Source organism: Lissotriton helveticus, chromosome 1_1 (assembly GCF_964261635.1).
Source record: "Lissotriton helveticus chromosome 1_1, aLisHel1.1, whole genome shotgun sequence".
NCBI lineage: Eukaryota > Metazoa > Chordata > Amphibia > Caudata > Salamandridae > Lissotriton > Lissotriton helveticus.
In genome coordinates this window covers 1,430,727,264-1,430,753,408 of record NC_136057.1, presented here as the reverse complement: position 1 = coordinate 1,430,753,408, position 26,145 = coordinate 1,430,727,264, and the positions used below count along the sequence as shown (strand labels likewise).

The 26,145-nt window shown below is 44.6% G+C and overlaps 1 protein-coding gene across 1 annotated transcript in view; it reads left to right on the top strand.

Annotated features, from left to right (window-relative positions):
• C3 (complement C3) overlaps positions 1-26,145 on the top strand; it is a 329,940-nt gene that overhangs the window by 100,840 nt on the left and 202,955 nt on the right. The window contains exons 11-16 of the mRNA XM_078685332.1: positions 7,199-7,345; positions 8,194-8,406; positions 16,713-16,904; positions 17,683-17,844; positions 21,883-22,012; positions 22,211-22,282. Of these exons, the coding sequence (XP_078541458.1) occupies positions 7,199-7,345; positions 8,194-8,406; positions 16,713-16,904; positions 17,683-17,844; positions 21,883-22,012; positions 22,211-22,282 (916 nt within the window). The remainder of the gene's footprint in view (positions 1-7,198; positions 7,346-8,193; positions 8,407-16,712; positions 16,905-17,682; positions 17,845-21,882; positions 22,013-22,210; positions 22,283-26,145) is intronic.

Sequence of the window (26,145 nt, the reverse complement as noted above, 5' to 3'; positions counted from 1 at the left end):
CAGTACTGTCGATGACGTGTCTCCATCAGAGTTTAAGCACTATTTACATATTCAGATCAACTAGTAATTGTGCCTTCCAAAGGTTTTGCTTTTCCAAATTGAGTGAAATTTAGCATATACAAAAAAGAAGCGCGACACAGCTGACAAGTTGATCCGTTTTCGTAATGGAGTGTTAATCTCCCCTCCTGCTGGCATCGCAGAATACGGCAGCATTTGTTTGGAGTCCGATAAAGGAAGTCTAGTCTGCCCACATTACTAAGCCTGGATTCCCACCGGCTGCAGCATCACCATCACCACCTTCCTCCTTTATCGGACTTCAAACAAATGCAGTGGAGAAGTGTGGCTCACTGGTTAGAGGAGGCAGACCTGGAAGCAGAGGTCAGCCCGGGACCAGGGTTCAATTCCCGGCTCGGCGGGTTCTTGAGTCCTAAAATGTCCATGGACACGACAATTCTCGCTCCGGTGCCTACTCGATTCACGGGTTCACACTCAGCGACTCTGGGCAATAGCTTGCTTAATCTCCACAACCGCCCCTCGCGGCGGGATGCCTGGCTTTCACCTTGCGGATACCCTGCTGGGGTTATCTCACAGGACAATACCAGGACGGGTTCCCTAAGCAAGCGCTTAGAAACCGCTTGGTGATTTGCACTATATAAATTCCTGTACATTTACATTTACATCAGAGTGCTTCATGAAAACCGACCAACTCATCAGCTGTGTTGCACTTCTATTTTGTATATGCTAAATGTCACTGAGCTTGGCTTGATGCCACAATAGTACCGGTACTCTCTTTGTGCAAGGAAAAGTTCCGGTACTCAAGCAACGAAAATTTTGAAGTGCCGGTACTTAGTACCGGTGAGTACCGGCCCATTTAAAGCACTGCTCTTACCGGACTTGCACAAACAGTCCTCATCTGTTTTTCTGCTTGGACCACACCACCATGGTCCAGCGGGCGTGGGTCCTTCTCTCATGGGTGTGGCACGCAGCCTCCTCTTCTCATGCTTTCGCCCCTCTCCCCCGTTGTTTTGCACTGCCTCCGTGGGCGAGAGGCAGGGGCAACCATTTCTCTGGAGGTGCTGAGCCCTCTCAAGTATCCCCTCTCTCCTTCGGTTGCCGCGCATTCCACTGCGGTGGTTTATGAGTCAGACCTGCTTCCCACATCTCGTGGCTCCTGCAAGTTTTTCGGTGTGATGAGAGTTGTGTTAGCTAGATACGGGAGGGCTACAGGCAGCAGCCTCATTGTGTTTATGTGTGCTGGCTATAGAGTCCATGTTGGAATGTGCTGCAGGTATGCTTGCCTTAGCTGCGCTAAGCTTGCTTATCATCGAGTCTGTTGAGGCCACATTTCAGGCCAGAGAAGCAGGAGAGCCTCGTGCTAAGGTTCCAAGGCCCTGTTCTATGCTGGACCTCGATGACCCTGAGGATGAAGAGGGGAAGCTTGGTCGCTTTGTTCAGGGAGCTGAGGGGATTGCCTACACCTTTTTAACAGGTGGGGGAGGATGATTTATTTACCCAATATTGACAAGGCTGCTTTTGGAGGGGTTTTCGGAGGAATTCCCTCAATCTGTTAAGGTGGGCAATCTGATGAATGGCCTATTTTCCCAGAGCATGGTGCTTTCGGATGGCACCCTTCCTTCCAACTCGGTGGATAGGAAGGTGGAAAGGGCTGTTAAGAGGTCTTACACCACATCCAATTTTTCCAACAGGGCTTCCACCTATTCCAATTTATGGTTCAGTCCCTTCCGAAGGATTTTCTGGCCTTAACGCTGCAGAACACTGAAATGGGAGGATACTTCCTTGCTTTGGCTCTGATGGTACTTCACATCCGGTTTTTGTCAGATATATCTTTTGATAACCTGTGTACTGCTGTGGCTGCTTCGGGAGCCTCCATTGTGGCTCGTAGTTATATCTAGATGCGGGCATGGATGGCAGATGCCTCCTAGAAGTCTGCTCTCTTGAAATTTGATTTTTTTTGTTTAGAGGTTTTTGTTCTCTGCCTTGAGGAGATGGTGAAGCAGTCGGCCGAAAATCAGAAGCTGCTTGCTCCCATTCGCCCTCCCTCCTGGGGGTATTGTTTTGGTTATCACAGCGCCTTATCTTTTCCTCAAGCAAGGGCTGCTGGTCAAGCCCTTTTGAGGCAGGGGTTGTGTCTGGGTGGGGGGTGGGGCTGGGGGTGACAAATTCTGGTCCCAAACTGCTGCTGCCTCCTCAGCTCCATCTTCAAAGCGGTGACTACCAGCCCCACCCCCGGTTGGCAATCGTCTTTGCTTCTTTTGTCACCAGTGAGAGAGTGTTTCGGACAGTGAACTCCGGGGACCGGATAGAGTTGTCCTCCCGCCTCAGTATTCAAGGAGACTCCTCTACCCCGGAATCCTGTGAAGAGGGCGGCCTTGTTGGAGGGTGTTCAGCTTCTTTTGTGGATTTAGGAGGCCAATGGCATGGAAATATTGGAACTGGTCCCTAAGACAGTGTTGTCATCAATACTACTTTTGAGTTAATTTCATCTGCCTATTTGTCCTCCCTCCTCACCAGGTTTGAATGAACAGCTGTTATTTTTGCATTCTGTGCAGTTTAAGCTCAGAGCGGTATATATTACAAAACATGCAGTGCCGTGATTTGTTGAGTATATGATTTTGTTGGTGGTTCGATGGATACCCAAAACCTTTCTATGGTTAGACATTTTTCTTGTGTTTTGGTGCAATAATGTTTATTTTTAACAACTCTATTTTGAATTTTTAGGAAATAAGGATACAGACATTGGCATTAATGTGTACAATTATCCATAGCTAGCAGTGGTGGACAGTTCAAGATAGCTTACTTTAACACACATAAACATTTTTTCCAAGGTGCAACTCAAGCCCACTTCCTCAAGAGATGCCTCCAATCCTTCATGCCTATAAATTAGAAGCGGCATTTTGACCTCTGGTTCTATTGTCTTGAGAGGAGTGATTGGCTCAGAGAAGGGCATCTCACACACCTCAGAAACCTGCAGAATCTTAGTCACTGTCAGCTTTATCCCGCGTGAGCTTTGTTTCTTCACATACGTAGAAAAATGGTACCAGATATTGTCAAACTTTGCAACTCTATCGTGAATAATTGCTGTTAGTTTTTCCATGGCATAAACTGACCACATCCTCTCACCACATATTAAACGAGGGTGCCTGCAGCTGAGACACACAGGCATTCGGACAGACAGAGGTGAAAGAATAGGTATCCCAAAGGGGTCATTCAGGGGTACAGTATGTGTACCCGGGGTCCCCTAGGAGAACCAAGAGTGTGGCTCATGTGGTAATCAATCAATCAATCAAGGAATTTGTAAAGTGCACTACTCACCCGTGAGGGTCTCAAGGCGCTGGGGGGGAGCGGTGCTGCTACTGCTCGAATAGCCAGGTCTTGAGTAGCCTCCTGAAGGTTAGTAGGTCTTGGGTCTGCCGTAGGAGGATGGGGAGGGTGTTCAAGGTTGTGGCGGCGAGGTAGGAGAACGATCTGCCACCGGAGGTCGCTCTTCGGATGCGGGGGGATGGTGGCGAGGGCGTGTTCGGTGGAGCGGAGCTAGCGATTCAGGGTGTAGAGGGTGATGCGACTGTTGAGGTATGCTGGTCCGGTGTCATGGATTGCCTTGTGTGCGTGGGTGAGGAGCTTGAAGGTGATCCTCTTGTTGACGGACAGCCAGTGCAAGTCTCTCAGGTGGGGTGTGATGTGGCTATGTCAAGGGATGTTGAGTATCAGGCGGGCCGAGGCGTTCTGTATGCGTTGTAGTCGTATCAGCAGTTTGGCTGGGGCTTTCATGTAGAGGGCGTTTCCGTAGTCCAGCCTGCTGCTGACGAGGGCCTGGGTGACTGTTTTTCTTGTGTCGGTGGGGATCCACCTGTAGATCTTGCGGAGCATGCAGAGGGTGTTGAAGCAGGAGGATGAGACGGTGTTGACTTGCTTGGTCATGGAGAGTGTTGAGTCGAGGACGAACCCCAGGATGCATGCGTGGTCGGTGGGCGTTGGTGCTGCTCCCTGCCACCAGATGTCGTCCCAGGCCGAGGGTGTGGAGCCGAGGATGAGGACCTCCATCTTGTCCAAGTTCAGCTTCAGACATCTGTTCTTCATTCATTCGGTGGCAGCTTTCATTCTCTCGTGGCGGTTGGTCTTGGCGGTGAGGGGGTCTTTGGTGACGGAGAGAATCAGCTGTGTGTTGTCAGCATAGGAAATTATGTTGAGGTTGTGCAGTCTGGCGACGTGGGCGAGCGGGGCCATGTAGATGTTGAACAATGTCGGGCTGAGGGATGATCCTTGGGGTACGCTGCAGATGATCTTGGAGGCCTCGGAGCGGAAAGGGGGGAGGCAGACGCTCTGGGTTCTCCTGGAGAGGAAGGAGGTGGTCCATTCAAGATCCTTGTCTAGGTTCCCTGCGTTGTGGAGATCTGTGTGTACGGTGTGGGGCAGACCGTGTCGAAGGCGGCTGATAGGTCCAGGAGGATGAGGGCTGCGTTTTCACCATTGTCCAGCAGGGCCCTGATGTCATCGGTGGCGGCGATGAGGGCAGTTTCAGTGCTGCGGTTGCTGCGGAACTCAGACTGGGATGGGTCCAGGATGTTGTTCTCCTCAAGGTAGAGGGCCAGCTGCTTGATGACAGTTTTCTCAAGCAGGGAGATGGGCCAGAAGTTCTTAAGGTCCCTCGAATCAGCCTTGGGTTTATTGAGCAAGGTGTTGATCTTGGCATGCTTCCAGCACTCCGAGAAGGTCACGGTCTCGAAGGAGATGTTGATGGCCTTGCGGAGATGGGGTGCGATGGTGGCGCTGGCTTTGTTGAAGATGTGGTGTGGGCACGGGTCTGACGGGGAGCCGGAGTGGATGGAGTTCATGATTTTTATGGTGTTGTCGTCTTTGTTGTTGGTCCAGGTGAGCAGGTGGTCATTGTGAGGGGTGGTCCTGGGGTCTGAGGTGTCGTTGGTTGTCATGGTGGTCTGGTTGTCTAAGCTGTCGTGGATGTCGAGGATCAGGCAGGCCGAGGCGTTCTGTATGCGTTGTAGTCGTATCAGCAGTTTGGCTGGGGCTCTCGTGTAGAGGGCGTTTCCGTAGTCCAGCCTGCTGTGCGGGCGAACTAGAGAGTGGGCGGCTGGGCTCTGTGGCCTTGCAGTTGTGGGTTTTGCCGGTTGATAGTGCAAAAGTCAGGACCGCTGGGCCACTCTGGATGTGGGTTACTGCGGTGTTGACATCCCTCCATGTACTTGGAGTCCAGACTAGACTCTTGCGATCTTTGTTTGCTGCAAGGGTTCCGGAACCCTGGATATTGGTCCTGTAGGTTCCAGCTGGTCCTGGTGTCCTCTCACTTGGTGGAGAGAAAAGCTCTGATCTTAAGGAGTACAGGTATCTATTCCTGGGGGCTGCTGCATCAGAGTGGCTGGGGAGCGTCAACTTGGTGAACCGGACTTTGTGTCTTCAGTGCCTGTAGACTGCAGGGGAGTATCTACTCTACTCCAAGGGAGATTGCTGGCAATTTGTGAAGGGCTGGCAGTCTCCTGGAATTCTTGGATGATGCTCAGGTGCAGGACGAGTCCCTGGTCACGATTGCAGAGACTGGTGCAGACAGGCAAGTTTGGCAGCAAACGTATCTTCAGTTCTCGCTTTTCTCGTGGCTTTCGGTGTCCTCTTCTTCTGGATCAATTGCATCTTAATTCCTGGCATCAGGGTGCTTCTAATTACTTAATTTTAGGGTTCTAAGTGGAGTGATAAGTAGTAGCCAATTAACTACTTACCTTTAGGGTGTCTACACCCTCTATATGACCACTTCCTGTGGGAAGTGGGCATACCCCTGACCCAGAGAGCCAAATTCTACCACAACCGAGATGTTGGGATTCAAACTTTTGTGTCCACATAAGGAAGTCCACCATAGGGGTGGAACAGGCCTGAGGGAGGAACATGCCTCCTGACTATCTAATTTTCCCACCTGCCCTGGTTCCAAATGGGCCCTGGGCAGGGGGTCACATTTTCCCTGTCTGGGGAAGTGTTGTGTTGTACATCAAAGGTAGCAGAAGCCATTAAAGTCTTCTACGTTGATATGCTGATTACTTAGCCATCCTGATTGGAAGAGGTGACAACCCCATTGTTTCTGCCCTCGGAGAGTGCTGGCTCATACCTGCAGGGGGTCAGAAACATGTCTGTGGTGGCTGGATGGTCTACACCATTAAGCAATGCCAAGCACTATTAGTCAGTAGGTTTTCAGGGGCACAATTAACAAATCCATCATTGGAAGCAGTGTGGGCTTAATAATGCAATATGTTTGAAACTAAACATCTCTTGTTCTGATGAAGGCATTATGTAGCTGGGGAACTCATAAACTCCAGTGTCCAGCACATGTACTTAAAATGGCTTCCATGTTCACTTGTAAAATCTAAGAATCGACTTTGACATCACAGGGTCATATCTACTCATGCACTTATGTCCACACATGCAGTATAGTGCACCCTGCCTTAGGCCTGTAACGCCTGCTGTAAGGGTGGCTTATTATACTGGAAGCAGTGTCTGCAGGCATGGCACACCGGAGGCATCCCATGCTGTGTCTTCACTTTTCTCTGCATCTTGGAATGCAGCCTGCAATTGCTGTTTGCATGTTGGAGCTGAGAGATTCCTTAGGGTGGCACCATACATACACCACCCCTAGGGACCCTCTTTGCCTCAGGTACTAGGGGTCCCACTTACTAGTGACCTAAAGAGGGTGCTAAAGGTATTGACAATTGTGAGAACAATTTTACAGTTTTGGAGAAAGAGATCTGGCACTTGAACGTCTGTCAAAATTGCATCAGATACTAGGCAAAAATTGGGGGTTGACCATGTCAAAGAGGGGAATTTATTAAACTGGCCATTTGTAAATGTATGTTTGGCCAAATAAAATACTCATGCAAGTGATTTTAAAACCTCTTTCCCCATAGCTACATAACCCTTCAACAAATTGTATCCATACAATCAGAATCTCGGCCACAGTGCTGATTTTCCTGTGTTCTTTGTTATTTCCTACTGTTTCTGTAGAACTTTGTATTTTCTGTAGATAATGATATTCTTTATTGACCCAGTGTTTGAAGACGATTTTACCAATGTTCTGTTCACTATGCAGAATAACTATTATGTTGGATTATCTAAGTGTTTGTTGTTGAGCAGACTTCTCAGGTCTTTGTTAGACCCACTTCACCAAGTTCTGTTTTCTTCACAGGTCTTCGTTACGAACCCTGATGGCTCTCCTGCTCACCGTGTCCCGGTAGTTGCTACCCCTGGAAACATTCAGGGCAGTACTCTGGCAGATGGGACCACTAAGTTGACAATAAACACAGCATCCAATATTGAAGTGTTAACCATTGATGTGAGTAACCGAATGCTGAAATTGAAACACCATATGTCACACAAAGATAGTCATTCCATCACACAGAGCCCTTTCCGTCACAGACTGAGGAACATCTTCACACTCAAAGTGATTACTCAAACATACAGAGATAATTCTCACCGTTGGGGCCTGTCAGATGGGATAATAGTTGCTTCTTATAAAATCTGGCACTGAGACTCTCCAATTTTATCAGGTACGATAATTGTAATGTATCCAGAGATTTGTCTTGAACGTTGAACATAGCATGCAGATTTTGGTTCTTACCAATGCAAAATCTATGTTGTAGTAGTTCTGGATCTTTTTCACTATTTATATTCCATGTGTTTGCGGAAGGCTCGGTATTTATCGGTCCATTTATCTGTCACTTGCATACATTGACAACCATCACACACACACACACACACACACACACACTTACAAACTACCCTCAAACAAGGGACAAGCCTCACGTGCAGATGGACATTTCTATCACATGGACAATGTGAGTGATAGAGCCATGCATTTGAGGTTACTCAGGTGCTGCGGACAGAGAGAAGCACAGCTACTATGGGGTGAGGTAACACAGTGAAGAAAGTAACTGAAGGCTGGGAAAGAAGCTACAGAGCAGAGATTTGGGTGCGGGGAGAAAGAGTATTAAATCAACCCTGTGGAGTTGGATACAAAGTGGATTTTTTGAGAAGCAAAGCCATGAGCTGACACAGAGGAATCACAGGTTCACACTGCGCTGTTGCATTAGAGTGATGTTGTGTAATTGGCACATCTGGATAAAAGTTCCGGCCAATGTTTCTTCAAACAGTGATCTAACTATGATCATGTTAATTTTTCAGGTTGCCACAAATCATCCTTTGTACAAAGCTGATCGTCAGGCGAGGGCAACAATGAAGGCAATTGCTTACAAGGCACAAGGAAGCTCCAAGAACTACCTCCACATCGGAGTCACCTCCAATGATCTGAAAGCGGGTGACAACCTGAATGTGAACTTCAATGTGAAGAGCAATGACCCAGCCAAGGAAAACCAGATTAGATCCTACACTTACATAGTAAGTACACATTGCAGCGATGGAGAAATCGGGGAATAGAAATTACCCTGTGGCTTGGTCTCCAGGGACTGGCTGAGAGGAAGGCTTTGTGCTTCATTCAACCAAGACTAGTAAAAATGGTGCAAGGGATGGGTTCTAAAATAATCCTGTTATTTCCGATGGACGTAGAAGGGTGTGTCTAGGATCATTCCATTAGGAGTAATGAGGCTTAGTGAAATTCTTAATGTTCACCGAACAAGACTACGGTCCAAGGAGCTGGTCTAAGAAAGGGGTCTGGAGTTCATCAAACTGAAATGCCTGGAGCTGTGAAAGGATGCAAGAACTTATGTAGCTAGATGGGTTGTACTTCAAAACAATGAATACACAAATATCAACCACCAACAATATTGACTGCAAGATATCAACCATTACAGTAGCTTCCATTGGGGAGTAAAGATTTAGGGGCTTATTTAGACTTTGGCACATGCAGGACAGCTACCAAAAAATTGGCGGATGTCCTGTCAACTCTATTTAGAGTGGATAGAGGCCCTATACACTGTTAACAAGGCAGACAGGACATTCATCACTTTTATGAGGGTGTTCTTTCTATTCTGACACAACATGTACTTACCTTGATAGTATTGGCCAAATCAATATTGTTGTGGTTCGATATTTTAAGATTCAGTATTGCGGTATTATATCTCTAGTTAAAAGGTTGGCCTTGGGGTTGAAACAGTCAGGAATGGACAAGCAGGGAGTCCCAGGTATAGCCAACCAGGACCCGGATGACTTTGCCAAAAAATTCTGAGATACATTCAAACAGGACTTATGAAGCTGGATGAAGGAATGGTCTTAGTGGTAGTTAGAAAAGCTCTTGCTAAGCACGGAAAATATAATACAATTCATTAAACATGATTCAATGGCAGAACTGGGGGACAGTCCCAGGGATGACACAAACAGTTGCAGAGAAATTGTTAGTGTTTATCCAACTGGAACTTATATTGCTGAGTGAGAGGCTTAGGGTTTGTTCACTTAGGCCACAGCAGGGTAGTGGGCTTAATGTACCCAGACTCTGTGACTTCTGGGCCTGCTGACACCTCATGCTTTATATTTTGAAAAGTGCCCAATGGGCAGAATGAGGGTTTGGTATTACAGAAACGCCCACAAACCTTTACATAACCCCTTCTGTAATACAGATCGTATTGGCACTAAATGTGCCCTGGCATAATGTCAAGGGGGCTTTTCTCTATTTGCATGGGCACTTGGCACTATGCAAATGACTTTGACTTTGCACCTGCATCATATAACAGATGTGTGCACAGAGGCAAGGCAAACAGACCTTCAGGAAGACACTGGCAGCACCACATAGAAGTGGTGCACAGTCAGCGCTCTCCCTGACAGTACCTCATGGAATGGTGAAAGGAGGCCACTGTAAGCTGATGCAGTCATTCTCTCTAGCAGCCTACAGGGGATCCTGGCCACCCTTTAAAAAAGGTTGCTGCCGGCCCATTGAAAAGAGATCACTGCTTTCAAACAGCCAGCCTGCCTTTCATTTATATGCTCTTCCTAGTGCAGGGGGGATTTTGTACTTCTACTGGGAACAGATTGCTTGCTGTGATTTTTCCACCTTTCTGAAAGAAAAATACTGGTCATGCTTGCATTTCGTACTATAAAACATTTAGAACTTGAACACTGTATATAGATACCACGTGTTTATACTTTATTTTAAGATCATCCATTGATCCTGTATAACATTCTTTTTAATGCTCATTTTTTGCTCTACTTTGGTGCTGATCTGCATGTCTGGCGGGTATATAGTAATATATCTAGAATGTTATCATACTGGCCTAAAGGCCGTGCTGCCCCTGAAAAGTGCAATGTGTAAACATATGGAGTATTTTGTGCTACAGTAGCCACTCCACTGAGATATGGCCTTAGAAAGCACCGAACCATCTCCTCAGTTGTATCCGCAACAATCTAAGATCAGGCTGAGCCTGCTGCTTCCTCTTTTGAGAGATGGAACTACCATTGATATTTGTAGGGGAAGTCACGCTTGGCATCAACACTGCCAACCTAGAATTGATGTCCCTTTAGAATCGCAACTCTTCAGTTCAGGATTAGATCTCCGCCTCATGGAGGTCCAAGACACCTGACGTAGAAGAACAGAACAACTTACTTTTCTCCATGTCTGTCACTGTCTGTCCGTTCCAAATTGTTTGATGCTGGTGGACTTCCTCACCTGGTCTCAGCGAAGGCTTGACAGTACATGCAAATATTATGGGATCCTTATTTGTAAACCAGACAACCAGAACAAATGATCAAAAACAATCTCTTGGAATATGCTGAGAAGCTACCCTTTGACAAACCTGCATTGGACATGTCTTAACAGCCCACAGATTGTGCAAAATAATTAAACGCGAAACTGTGGACAAACAACTAGATGAGAAAGAGTAACCAGCAGAAGAAAGAGTCTTTAAAGATGATGCAGGCACAGTCATACCTCTAACAGCATAATAAGGAAAGCAGCAAACAAAAAACATAATTTGGGGTTTTATAAGGTTTTTTTTTAAGAAAACAACTGTTCTTAAATGACTAAAAGCCTTATTTTGAGTTTTGCACTTTCAAAATGGCGAACAGGGTACCTCTCAGGTTTTAACCAAGTAGCCCATCGATCAAACTATTAAAAGGGCCCTAAGTCCTTAATCCATACTGCTGGCCATTAATAGCAGTTGGGGAAGGAAGCACAGGTAGTGAATGGAGTGGCATAGTAATATCTAAGCTCTAGTTACATTGGTTTTTTACATAGGCCAAGTCCCCCTCCCAACATCAGGGAGATAGTTAAGGGTTTAATATATATTGTGTGGAATTGTTGAACATGTCCCTTTTTGCGGGGTTATCCCCAAACATTTTGCCTTCTTCCTCCGAATATTTCTGATTTGTTTTTGGGTTAGCTTTAGGACTCTGGGCACTTCACCACTGCTAATCAGTGCTAAAGTGTATATGATCTCTTGTCTAAATTGTATTGATGATTGGTTTATCCACGATTGGCAAATTTGATTTACTAGTAAATCCCTAGAAAAGCGCACCAGGTGTGCCCAGTGCCTGTAAATCAAATGCTCCTAATGGGCCTGCAGCACTGAGTGTGCAACCTACATGATAGCCCTTCAAACATGTTTCAGACCTACCACTGCAGTATCTGTGTGCACAGCTTTAAACTGCCATGTCTCCCTGGCAAGTTCACTCACTTGCCAAGTCCAAACCTTTCCTTACAGTATATGTAAGGCACCTCTATGGTGAGCTCAAGGTAACCCCATGGGTAGGGTACAATTTATTTAAAGGTTAGGTCATGTAGTGTTGTGTATTACATGTCCTAATAGTGAAATACTCCTAAGTAAATGTTTCACTATTGTGTGGACTATCTCTCCCATAGGGTATCATGGGGATGTCCTATAAATATCTTTTAAGTGTCATTTCCCATTGGTGACATATGGATATTTGGAGTTTGGGATCTCTTAACTAACAATTTAAAAATGCATCTCTTGGTAAGGTTGGTTTTTAAATTGCGTGTTTGGAAATTTCACTTTTAGAAAGTGGGCATGTTCTTGCTTAACCATTCTGTGCCTCTGTCTGTCTGTAGAATGCACTTCTAGGTAGGCTGAAATTGAGCTCTTGTGCATTCTAGACAGTCACTGAAAGGGAGCTGAGGTGTGCCCTGCATATCCTGATGGCCCATCACCAGTCTGATGGGCCTTCCTGAGATAGAGTGGTGGGAGGATTTGTCACTGACACCTGAATAGGGCTGTGCCTGTTCTCACACAAAGCAGCCCCCCCCCCCCCGGAGTGTGTCTGAAGCCAGGGTAGGGAAAGGCAGGGTCTTTGTGCACTACAAATAATTACATTTGAAGTGTTCCTACTTCAAAGACAGAAAGAGGTATAAGTATTGAACCTCTCACAACCCAAAATCAGGACACTTCTAGACTGAGGACATTTTGCTTGGAAGAAGAGCTGGATGCTGCAGGAGGGACTGCCGCTCTCCCCATTGCTTTATTGTCCTGGCCTGCTGCTTGCTACTTCTGTCCTGGGAGTGAACGGACTGGACTTTGCTTTCTACATCCTGCTTTCAAGGTTCTCCAAGGGCTGGCACATGCTTGCCTCCTGTTAAGAAGTCTCAGGGCCATCAAAGACTTCACCTATTAGGGCCTGGGCTCTTCTGCTGAGAGTCCTGACTTGCCAAGTGGTACCAAATCCAGTTTCTGTGCCCTTGGAACTGAGATTTGATCATTTTAAGGAGAAAATCAACGCATTGACTAACAGAGTCCATTTATTCAACTAAGAAAAAGAATGAGAAGGGTCAAAAAGGGTTGTTTAACGACCACGACATCTCAAAACCCAACATATACTAGAAAAATAGTAGGAGATGTCTGGTCCAAGGAACTATTTGTGTGTCGTATTGAGTCTAGAAATCCGAGGGACCAAATAGCCACATTAAGAAATGACACTGGGTTGAAAAATTCCCATCAGCCCACCCTTATGGCGGAATATCATCATGTGGGATACGAATGGTAAATCCAAATCTCGCCCAACGCATCTAGTAATGATGCTGAGATGGATTAACGAAATACTTTTCTAACCACAGTGTATTTCAGATGGTGCTGATGGTGTGCAGTGCTAGTGAAATTAAGTGGGAAAATGTGAAACTAAAATTGGCTACTAGGGCAAAAACTGTGTTTAATAAGTATCGTCCTAGTGTCAAAGTTTAAAACAACGCCCGATAGTTTGAAATTATAACTATACAATGGCGCAGTGCTGTGGGGTCAACATGTTTCAGCTCTAAAGGACAAACTGTCCAGCTTTCTTCAGGACCAGATAGTAATAGCAACTGCAAAACAAGTATTTACAAAAATGTGAGAATAAATCGTGAGGATAATTATGCTCATATTGTGCAGAGACACATTAAATTACTCCTACCAGGAACTTGGATCCCCAATGTTTGCTGGTGGAAATGTAATCATTTGTCCTATCCCCGCTCTGTCCGGCGGTACCTCACACCAGCGTCCACTCGGACGCTGGTGTGAGGTACCGCCGGACAGAGCGGGGCCTCATTTTTTCCCGAGCGGGTGCCGGGCGAGGTGAGGTTACTTCCCACAAAACGCTGGGATAGGACAAATGATTACATTTCCACCAGCAAACATTGGGGATCCAAGTTCCTGATAGGAGTAATTTAATGTGTCTCTGCACAATATGAGCATAATTATCCTCACGATTTATTCTCACATTTTTGTAAATACTTGTTTTGCAGTTGCTATTACTATCTGGTCCTGAAGAAAGCTGGACAGTTTGTCCTTTAGAGCTGAAACATGTTGACCCCACTGCACTGCGCCATTGTATAGTTATAATTTCAAACTATCGGACGTTGTTTTAAACTTTGACACTAGGACGATACTTATTAAACACATTTTTTGCCCTAGTAGACAATTTTAGTTTCACATTTTCCCACTTAATTTCACTAGCACTGCACACCATCAGCACCATCTGAAATACACTGTGGTTAGAAAAGTATTTCATTAATCCATCTCAGCATCATTACTAGATGCGTTGGGCGAGATTTGGATTTACAATTCGTATCCCACATGATGATATTCCGCCATAAGGGTGGGCTGATGGGAATTTTTCAACCCAGTGTCATTTCTTAATGTGGCTATTTGGTCCCTCGGATTTCTAGACTCATTACGACACACAAATAGTTCCTTGGACCAGACATCTCCTACTATTTCTCCATTTATTCAACGCCCGCTGCAACAGATCGAAGCATTGCTGCTGCCTGCACCGAAGCATGGTTCCCGCTGAACGCATTGACTATGGCTTGCACCTCAGGCCCCAGCTTGCCATAGCAGCGTGTCAGAAGCATCACGGCAGCGTGAGCCCGAACACTGTGCCTCCGAAGTCCGTGGTGCCCTGCTCCAACTCAGTGCCTGCTTCACCACTGGGACATTGATGCAGCGTCTGTCTCGCTGTTGTGAAATCGACTCAGCGCCTGTTTTGCCGCTGCTGCATGGACTCCGTGAATCTGGATTTTGGAAGCATTGTCTCTGGTTGCCAATCTCTTCATCAATATTGCACCGCAGTAAGGAACCAAGGTCGCATGCCCGAAATCGACTCATCACCTCCCCTGCCAGTAAGGAGCCAATGCTTCGCCTGTTCTGCCCAGCAGCAAGGAATCAATGCCTCACTTCCCCTGTCAGCAAGTAACCGATGCATCATCTCCCCTGCCAGTAGGGAACCAGCGCATCTTGTGATTTTCCGGCACCTCACCTCCCCTCCCCAGCCACTAGATCATCTTTGATTTTTTACATCTAAAGTACTTTGCGCTAAAACAACCACATCCTTTAATTTCCATGCACTAAGCTTGCATATTATTTTTAACTGATATTTTGAATTGTGTATGTCGGATTTTTGTAGTTTTGGTCTTGTTTTATTCAGATACGTATTGGCTATGTTTTCTAATCTGGTGATATCTCCTTTTGTGGTGTTTTCACTGTTTTACTGTGTGTGTATGTACAAATGTTTTACACATTGTCTCTGAGATAAGCTTGACTAATCATGCAAAGCTACCAAGGGGGTGAGCAGGGGGCTATTTTAGCTGTGTAATCCCTTTACCCTGACTGGAGTGAGGGTCACTACTTGGACAGGGTTCAAACCACTGACAACTGGAGACCCCATTTCAAACAGGAATAAAGGAGACCAGTGTTGTAAAATAGTGGAAATGTAGAATGTTAAGAAAAATGATAGAGTTGAGGAAGTCTGCAAGACTTGATTTCGCTGTTTGACTAACACTAGACTAAAGTGCAAATGAAACGTGTCAGGAATTTATTATTATATGCAGCACAGTACAGGTGTATTAAAAAACAAAATTAACGGCCAAGCTATTTAATTCTTCAATATATGGAAGTGGTTGAATTTCTGTGTGTACTACCAGGTCGAGTTCCCAAGCAGTAGTTGTGTAAATAAATGGCTGCTATCCTGTGAGTTTAGAAAATCTGTCCCAAAACATATTCATTCTAGTAGGTTCAGAATGCTGTAATTATTCTTACTCCTTAGTCTATTGTTCAAATCAAACTAGTTAAATGTTTTGTGCTAACTTTTGCTTTCATGAATATGAGTACCATATGTGCTTCATGACCAACCCAGACCCATTGTAGATTTGATACCCAGTTGTCATTTTTAGGTTGAGTTTCTGCAGCACATGCGCTCCTCTGCGAAGCAGATGTATGACATTACAACGCATGCTTTTACATCGCATGCTTTTACAATGCGGTTTTTACAACGCATACCATTACAACGCATAGTGCTTTGGGGCGCTGGATAGTGAATAGTTTAATTTACTATTCCAACTCCAGTCCCCGTGGATAGTAGGGAAGGTGTTGGACAGTAAATTAAACCTATTCCCTATCCTAGAGCGCCCCCCAGTGGAATGCGTTGTAATGGTTTGCGTTGTAAAAGTTGCGCCGTCAAGGCACTGCGTGGTAAAAGTTGCGTTGTAAAGGATGTTTCCCCTGTGAAGCATATGGACTTGAAGCTTTGCCCACTCTACGCCCACATTTTTTATTGCCCTGTGTCATTGTCCACTGTAAACTGCGGCTTTTCATTAGTCAATAGGTTTAGCAGTTCCTCCTTAGTACCGCCTTGTCTCATTTTGTAACCTCCCATGAGGACACCCCGTGTTACGTGTGTTGTTACTCGGTAGGCTTTAATAACAGCCTTCGAGCACTATTTTCTCAAATAGCTTTGTCCTGCCTGCAGGCAAGACACCTCTCTCCGAACGTTTTTCTTTGTTTATCTTTATAGCACAGGTGCCAAACGCAGTTGCAATGCAATAAGTCTCATGTTTGCGAGAATTTAAGTTGTTGACATTGTAAATGACAATGTCTTTTATTTATCTGTTTTAAAAACAACATATAAATACAAGGCATTGCCATTTACAATGCAAATAGCACAAACTCTCGTAAATTCGAGAACTATTTAATTGCAAATGCTTTTTAACTGCTCTACTTTGTGGTAAATAATTGCTTCTTACAGTTAACTTTTAGCTATTTCTTTTAAGTATTACAACCTGACGAAGATGGAGTAGGCCTTGTTGAAGTGTCACTTTCTGCCCCCTCCAACTTTATGGCATTTTTATTACGAGATTGTCTATTGCACAGCAAATGCCAACTTGAAATAGAAGGGTTACGTTTTCTGATGCCTACCTTTGGATCTCTGATTTTGCAACATACTAATGAATCTCTGTCCATTGTCTCCCCTCCAATTCCCCCTTCCACCACCCACAGATAATGAGCAAAGGAAGAATTTACAAGGTTGGCAAACAGGAGAGGCAGCCGGGGCAATCGCTGGTGACCATGACGCTGCCTATTGTTCCGGACTACATCCCCTCTTTCCGCATCATTGTCTATTACTACGTACAGGACGAGATTGTGGCAGACTCCATCTGGGTGGATGTGAAGGACACCTGCATGGGAACGGTAAGCCATCCAAAGCTGCCATTTTCTACAAGCTGTCCTTGTAAGCCTTCTCCTCCACTGAATTTAACAAAGCCTGATATCACAGGTCAAACCCCCCATAAAAGAGGGGTCACAGAGTAAGGGGTTTACAGGGAGCCCAAATTGTACAGTTTCTATTGTAAACCCCATCAGATGGGGTAATACAATTACTGCTGCTGCAGATCCGTGCTCAGTAGACAAAGCTGGTGGGGCTACTGAGCACACATTATAGTGCCCATTGTTCACTGAGAGTGCCATCCGTCATGCCCAACGGGCATGGGGGCCTGGGACAGAGGGGATTGTGCTTGGTGCTGATTTTGGGAGACACTGGGATAGGCACATGACAGTAAAAGTGAAACGTTATCCCCCTGCCCACTGGCCATGATGAAAGCACTAGCCTAGGGGGTACTAACAGGCGGAATGGGACATGTCAATCCCAAAGTCTGTGACCTGTGCCTACTGTCCCCTGCAAATGGATGCAGTCTGGGCTAAGGTGACACCATTGGCAGATGGAAGTGGGTGCTGGCTATGTCCAAAGGCCTAGCAGCACACAGCTGATGCCTACGCCAAGCAGGTATTGACAACAATGGCATTGAGGACAAGGTTGCTGGGCCAAGTGTGCGACCTAATACTACAGTACCAGCTTCACCTTAGACAAAATGACGCGTATGCTGGGGGTAGATGAATAGACACATTCTGGCTACTTGATAAAGTATCCCCCAAAGCAAGAGTAAACAGTTTCATGTTTATTTTTCAACAGCTGGAAGTATCGGGGGCAACAGAGGCTGACAATAGGGTAAAAGAGCCGGGAAAATCCATGAGGTTGAAGGTGAAAGGTGATCACAATGCAAGAGTTGGCCTCGTTGCAGTGGATAAAGGTGTATTCGTCCTCAACAAGAAGCACAAAATCTCCCAGTCCAAGGTGAGTCCAGAGGGACACTCCCTGCCCAATGCATGACTTGTCGTGTTAGCATGAATCCCACCGAGAGGAAGCAATGACTTGTTTGATTCTCCAATCAAACCTGTGCCCTTCTGTAATGTCTATCTACACCAAGAATACTGCGAGGCCATTAAAGTGAGACAGGGACAACTACAGGTCTCTTACAGATCCCTGAGAAATCATTAATGCTGCCACTGTATTGTTCTGTGGTTCTTTATTTAAAATATTATGGTGCGAATAGGTCCAAAGGCATCGCTGACAGGCACGTTAACGGGATGGTACAGTCCAACACTCACACAGGCGTAAGTAGCAATGCGGTATTCAAGAACATTACATTAGGCATTATGTGGATCGACTAGCTGGAGGGACCATGTTAAGACCATCTGGAGACAGTAATACAAAGTCACACTTCCTTCTTTGCTGAAGAATAATTCTGGGAATCCCTCTAGGATGCTTTGATGGCGAGTTCTGTAATGGGGTGCCCCAGAGGACAGCACCACCTTCCATAGCAGCCTCAATGGAATTCTTCATATCAAATCAGTTTGTCTCTGGCCACTCTGAGTTTTATTCCTGACTAATACAATGCCTGTATCTAAAAAGTGTGTGGCATGTGAAATGTTCTCTCTTGGGGTCAGACGGCCTGTGAAGTATTTCACGGGCCTTCTAAATAGATGTTTCTGGTGACCTAAACCAGTCTGATGCTTACTTATTGCTTATTAGCTGATAACAACTTTGGAGCCACTTGCATGCTTGAGGACAGAATCCCTCTTTAAAGCTCCTGTGTTGATTACATAGTGCATCATGGGGACCATTGTGATCCCTGAAGAATAAGAAGATTCTGTCCAAGACAAGACTGACTGTATAACCCACCTTTCTACAGTACATCAATGTAATGAGCACATATCTGTGTTGTGTGCCAACTGCTTTGCACCAAAAGGTTTCCCTTTGTTGTGGGACTAAAATGAATTTTCTACACTGGAAAAATACACTGTGTGCTCACAGGTGTCTATTTAATTTTGTCTTGTAGCGCCAGTTTTGCCATACAGGTTTCTTGATGTAATGAATGGGCGGAATGAAGAGAACTGCTAAGGGCCAAAAAAAAAAAACAGTAGGATGGGCAAAAGACGTACCTTGTGGTGTTTTTGCTTACAGCACAGCCCAGTTACTGTAGCGATAGAAAATAGCCTAGAGAATAAGAACCACTATCTTGTTGAGTTTTTCAACTGCAGGAACTTAGGGGCCCATTAGGATGGCGGGCGGAGTGCCCCCACCGGGCCGGCGGTAGCTATCACCGGCCCGGCGGGGGTAAACCGCCCGCCATCCTCAACAAAATGACCCCCCACCACATTAGGATGGCTGGAGGTCCGCGCCAGTCGCGAAGTCGACCGGCAGAAATAGTGCTTTTCTATGGTGGCAGTGTCTGCGAGACACCGCCAACCATATTACGATGAGGGCGGTCCGATGCTTTTCCACCGCGGCGTTGCCGCCATGGAGAAGCATGCATTTTATTGCAGGCCCCCATGGTGAAGGTGAGGTGGGGGGGTGCGCGGTGCCTGCCGCTTTGTGTGTGCAAATGCATAAAATGCATTTCTAACATTGCGGCTGATGCTGGTGTAAACACCGCCCACCACAATGTTACAAATGCAAGATGCGCCCGCCAGTGTGGCGGGTGCATCATAATGTGCATGGGGGGACCGCCGCTCAGATCGTGGGCGGTCCCTTTTTCCACGAGGATGGCGGGCGGACTAAGTCCGCCCGCCATCCTAATGTGCACCTTAGCGTCACATGTACGACCATTTCATTTTGCAACTCGCAAATTGGGAATTTTAGGGACTCTCAATTTCCGAGTCACAAAATAATTTGTACTAATGTGTCTCAGACACATTTAGCAATTCCCAATAAGATTGCAAATGACCTCCCTCAATAATATTCATGAGGTAGGTTATAATTTGCGACCCATTGGGAATGGCCTGTTACCACAGGGATGGTGGTCTGCTGAGGACAGTAGACTAAACCCTGACAGGTAAAACCACTCCACCAGTGGAGTTTATGGAGTTTTACCTACTCTGCGTTCCATTGCAAACGCAGAGTGGAGGAGTGGATTTAGCCAGCCCCTCCACCCTCCCAAAGTAATTATAATGTAAAAAAAGACAATTATCTGCCGTTGATGCCTCCTCCTCAGCATGGCCGCTCTCCTTGCTCGTCCTCGCCATCCTTCTTCTTTGATAACCCCTACGTTGTACGTCTTGCCATGGCGAGGAGGAGGCAGCCGCGGAAGTTAAACTCCTTTTTTTTACATTATAATTACTTTGGAAGGATGGAGCAGAGCAGAGTTTCACTGAGTTGTTTTCTAGCTCTGTGGAACTCCATGTAGAGGCACTACGCCTGCTCTGCCCACCCTTACAGCAGACCACCATGTCTGTGATCGCTTATTATTATTATTTTTTTTAATGCAGCCCTTTTTTCTTAAAGGAAAACAGGATGCATTTAAAAAAGGAAAATTAACTGCCTACTTGTCAAAAACGTTTTTGCCGCCAATCACAAAGAGGAGGGGGTCCCCTGGTGACACCTTCCCTTTTGCAACTGGCTTACCATCTACTTAAAATAGGCGCTAAACTGCAATTGTTTTATTACTGCATTACGGTCGCAAAACAATAGTACATCCCCCTGCGACTCGCTATTAGGAATGGACGCCCCTTGGCACACCCCTTCCACATAGCTACATGCAAACCCTAATTTACGAGTATGTACAAGGTTACCTACTTGCAAAATTGGGTTGATACATGCTACAAACCGTTTTGGCGGCTGCAAACGGCCTGATTCTCCATTTACGATCAATAAAACGGTGGTACATGTGGCCCTTAGATTCTGATTTGAACCATCCAAGAGCCTGCCTTGGGTCCATTCTGGAGATTGGAGGGATAGGATTTTCAGTGGGGTCCCGAGACTTGGCGCTAGTATTTTTTAAAGCTCCTCATGCAGGAGTTCTAAGCACTAGGCATCTTAATTAGGTTGTCCATAAGTCGATCTAATGAATAATATGGAAGAGGGATGACTATTGCTAGAGTCCTCCAAGCTTCTTCTCTGAATCCTGTTTAGGAGAACAGGACTTAACCATTCTTGGCAGGAGCCACCATGCTTTTGCTCTAGCCATCTTAAAGGGAGTAGAGAGTAACAACTTGTTTTAGGACACACCAACATTCTTTCTTACATTCACCGCAGAAACCTGGTGCCTTAAGATGATTCTCAATGGGGTCCTCTGGGTTTCTGCACCAGGGGTCATGGAGAAGAATGGATATTGACATAACCAGTGACCTAAAGAATATTGTAATACCCCAGGCACTGAACACTTTGTCCCCATTGGTTTTGCGCTTTATGCAACACCAAACTGAAGTTGGTTAATTTTAACCTCAAATTCTATTGTGATCAAGCACAGTAGCCACAGCCAGAAAGCTGATACCGAATGGAGATTATTAACCAGATATAGCTAGAGGAGGTCATGAGGAAACTTCAGCTTTAACTGGCAGGTAAAAATTCAAATGATCCATTAAATTTGGAGATGTATCCAAGGTGGACGTTGAAACAAATGTTTATGATCCATATGCATTTCGAAATGGAGACAAGGTGCACATTGAACTAAACGTTCATGTGAGCCTCCTGAATTTGTGGATGGAGGCAAAGTGCATGTTGACCTAAATATTCTAGTGATGCATTCTAATTTGGGAATGGAGACAATTTGCAGGTTGAAGTATTTGATGCTAGGAGAGGGTAGAGTTTCTATTGACACAAGTAAAGAAAGGTCTTGATGGAAAGTCATGCCTAAGAAGGTTGCGTTGTGATTCCAGCCTTCATAAACATGATGTAGAGCAACAAACTCGAGCTTACAGAATTGTAGTACTCACTTGTCCAACTAAACACTTTTACACACCTGTTCCACTCTCTGTAATGGAAATAACAGTTTAACTCAAAGAAGTCCATGTCTTCCTGGGTAATTTATACCTTTTCCATTGTCATTTTCAGGTGTGGGACTCTGTGGAGAAGAATGACATTGGATGCACTCCTGGAGGTGGTGCCAACAATGTGGGGGTCTTTTATGATGCTGGACTGGCTCTTGAAACAAATTTTAAGATTTCTTCTCCACAACGATCAGGTATTTTATTCCTCTGATCGAACTACAAAAGGAATCTACCTTCTTATGCATAAAGATCAATATATAGTCTATTAAAAGAGTACTACTAACACCAGTACCTCACAAAATATAGTCAATGTATGGAGACCAGGTTAACACAGAAAATGAAGTCATTTGCTGAATGCTTACCAAATGGGCTTGTTCTTTCTCTTCCTGCAGAACCCACATGTCCTCAGCCAGGAAGTCGACGGCGTCGTTCTGTTCAGCTGATAGATGCCAAAGCTGGCAAAGGTTGGTAGCACTTTTGAAAAAGTTAGCAGAAATAATTTAAAGCCATATTAATCGATCAATGATGGTTTGAAAAAATGGTGTTTCCAAAATATGTAAATGTTTAGAACCTTTCTATTACATGTATGTTTAGAACCGAAGAAAATCACTTATAAGTTCTTTAAAAAGTTATGACCTTCCACACGAAATGTAGTTATCCTGATTTTCTGATGACAGGCCACTACACATACCCTCACCACTTGTATATTTTCCATATTTTACAAGCACCCATACCCAAGTCATCCTGACCTGCTGGTTGTTGCATGTCCCTGATCTAATTTGCCATGGGCATACACAATGTATACCAACCTGCCACTAGCAGTCCATGCCTGGTCGATAAAAATCCAGTGATGATCTCCACCCAGCTCCTGTCAGTGACAACCTATACATAATGTAAGCTGCCAGTGAGCACCTGTACCCAGTATAACATGCAATAATATAATTTGCCTAGTCTAACCTAGCTATAGCTGACGATGCAGTAGGCTGCCAGTCAAACATGCCATACTGCCCATAGGTTTAACCTGACTATGGCTTGTAATGAGTCCAGTTACTAGTGACAGTCTATTCCGGGTCTAACTTGCCCGTGATACCAGCTATCCAGTGTAACTTGCATTGGCCACCCATTAAAGGTTTAACCACTTCGGCGCTGATGACGAGCTCAGCTCGTCATCAGTTGCACCGCTCGCACGCTGATGACGAGCTGAGCTCGTCATGTAACGCGTGTTTTTAAAAAACGCCGCGTACAGCGGGAAAAGCCGCAGCGCGCATGCGGTTAACAAGCTGGTGAGAGCCAGACCAACTTGCAATGGCTGCCCATCTCAAGTCTTACCATGGAGTAATCCCATCCCCTTTCAAACCTGCATTGTTAACCCAAACATACTGTACCTTGCTAGAGATATCAAATACTCTGTCAAACAGGTAAGTAGGAATTCATATCACGTGTTACCTGTCAGTTTGGGCTGATAACGATCTAAAGTTGTTGGTGAGTTCCCAACACCACTTCAACATGTCGTGACAACTCACATCTACTCTAACCTGCCAGTGGGTAGGCAGACAAAATATTGTTTTTTAAATATCGACGGGACAGAATATAGAAGGTAAGTAATGTCGATATTTTTAATATCGATGGGACAGAATTTCAAAAGTAAGTAATATCGATTTTGTTAATATCGATGTTAGTAATATCAATGTTACTAATATCAATGTTAGTAATATCGATGTTACTAATATCGATTTTTATATGTTTTTTATGAATATTATTATGTATTTAATATGTATTCTTTTTTTTAAATGTAATTTCAGTAAATTTTGTATTTTAGTACCGTAGCGGGTTGTGGGTTTATAGGGGAATAGGATGGGAAGTAATTTAATTACACTAAATTAGTTATTCATTTTTATGAATTATAAATCAAATCGTAATTTTATTTTTAATAATTATGTATTGGTATTTGTAAATAGTGTATATTTGTTTAATAATAAAAAAAACTAATATTTAAAAATATTAATTTATTTATAAGAATGTTATTTTTAACTTCTACGCTATCTAACACTTTCCCTTCTGTTGCACTCTCTGGAGTTGGAATAGTAATTTTTACCCCTACGCTGTCCTACACTGTCCCTACTGTTGCACTCTCTGGAGTTGGAATAGTAATTTTTACCCCTACGCTATCCAACACTTTCCCTACTGTTGCACTCTCTGGATTGGGAATAGTAAATTTACCCCTACGCTATCCAACACTTTCTCTACTGTTGCACCCTCTGGAGTTGGAGTAGTAATTTTTACCCCTACGCTATCCACACTTTCCCTACTGTTGCAGTCTTTGGAGTAGGAATAGTCATTTTTACCCCTACGCTATCCAACATGTACTTACTTTTTTTAATTTGTTTTACATTTTTATTAATTTTTATTTATATTATTATTATTTTATGTGTATAGATTTATTTGTAATTTATAATATTTTTATTTATTTATAAATTATTACAATTATTTTTTAAAGTTATTATTAAGGAAGTATATGTTATGTATTATATGTATATGTTTAATTATTTTATACTATTAAATTATTAATATTATTTATTAATTTTAAATATAACATATTTTAACTATGTTTATTACATATATAAATATTATTTCATTTACATTACTTTTTTTAATAAAAATGATATTTTTTAATTACGATATTTTTGACATCGATATTTTTTCCCGATATTTTTGTACCTTGTTGTATTCCCTGCTGACGAGAGGTAACAACCTCGAAACACGTGTCCAGGGATGGCCAATGCAACAGTGATTTTTTGCTCAAGACCCTGGCAGAGGCGCACCCGCTGATGCTTACTTCATGGACCACAATGCTTTGGGGCAACACGCTGATAGGACAAGCAGTGTGCGACCAATTGGACTTTCTTTTGTATTCAAGCTCCCTTGAGTTGGTGGGGCTGACGAGCCCGGGTTACGCACCTGCGTGCCACTAGTGGTACCGGACCTGAGGATATTCTTTGGCAGCCTACGCAGCACCCCTACTTATATGCCTATTCCCTGCTGACGAGAGGTAACAACTTTGAAACACGTGTCCAGGGATGGCCAACGCAACAGTTATTTTTTGCTCAAGACCCTGGCAGAGGCGCACCCGCTGATGCTTACTTCATGGACCACAATGCTTTGGGGCAACACGCTGATAGGACAAGCAGTGTGCGACCCATTGGACTTCCTTTTTCTTGTTGGAGATAGGATGTCAATATTTTTGTAATTGATATTTTTGTTGCAATATTTTTGTAGGTCAATATTTTGTATAGTGACATTTTGCCAGAAATTCCTGCCAGCGATATTACATACCCTGTATAGCTGACTAGTGGAAGCGTATTCTGAGCTCAATATGCCAATGACAGCCTGATGTAACTTGTCAGTGCTGGACCATACCCTAACTCATACATCTTCCTCCCTAAACAGATGCAAACAAAACAAGCAGCATGCCACACCTCACAACTTCGCTTCTCCATGCCTACTGCACAACAAGCTTACAGCTCACCAACTCACTCTCAACCACAGTCCCCACCAACTACACATGCAGACCCATCAAAATGCCTTCTTAGCCTGCTTAATGAGAAACACAATACAGAACAGCTACACAATTGCTATCCTCATACCGTCAATACCAATACTAAGGACACACCTGCTGTAAGCATACAAAATACATGGAAAGGCTGGCGATTCCTGCTATTGGGGGCCCTTGTGGGACCCCAGGGTGTGGAGTGCACATGGGGGGTACCTATGGTACCCCCCTGCTTTTACATGTAAAATGTGGCAGGCACCGTGCAGTGCCTGTCACGTTGTGCATGTATAAGCACAACATGTATACTTTACATTGTGGTGGGTGCAGCACCATCCGCCGCAATGTAAAATATACAGGTATCGTCCACCACACTGGCTGGCGCATCATGATTTCTATGGTGGAACCGTCGCAACTATTGGGGGCGGTCCCTTTAGCACCTGCGAAGTCCGCCTGCCATCGTGATCACGCCCATAGTCACATTATTACCAAAGGATGTTCTCTGAACTGTCTACTAATAAAAGCTCTATCGCTCTCTAAAAACAAATATCACCTCTATGACTTTCTCATTGACACAAAACCTGGAACAGTTAGAAACACAACTAACATCCAGTACAGATCTAGACATAATACATTTTGTTCAAAACTATCTGACTGGCTACAGGAAGCTTTTGATATCCTAATGCCACGAAAAACGACACAACAGAATAAAAGAAAACAAGCACCTTAGAGAAATACAGAAATAAAATAAACAAAACAACAGAATGGAAAGCTGCAACG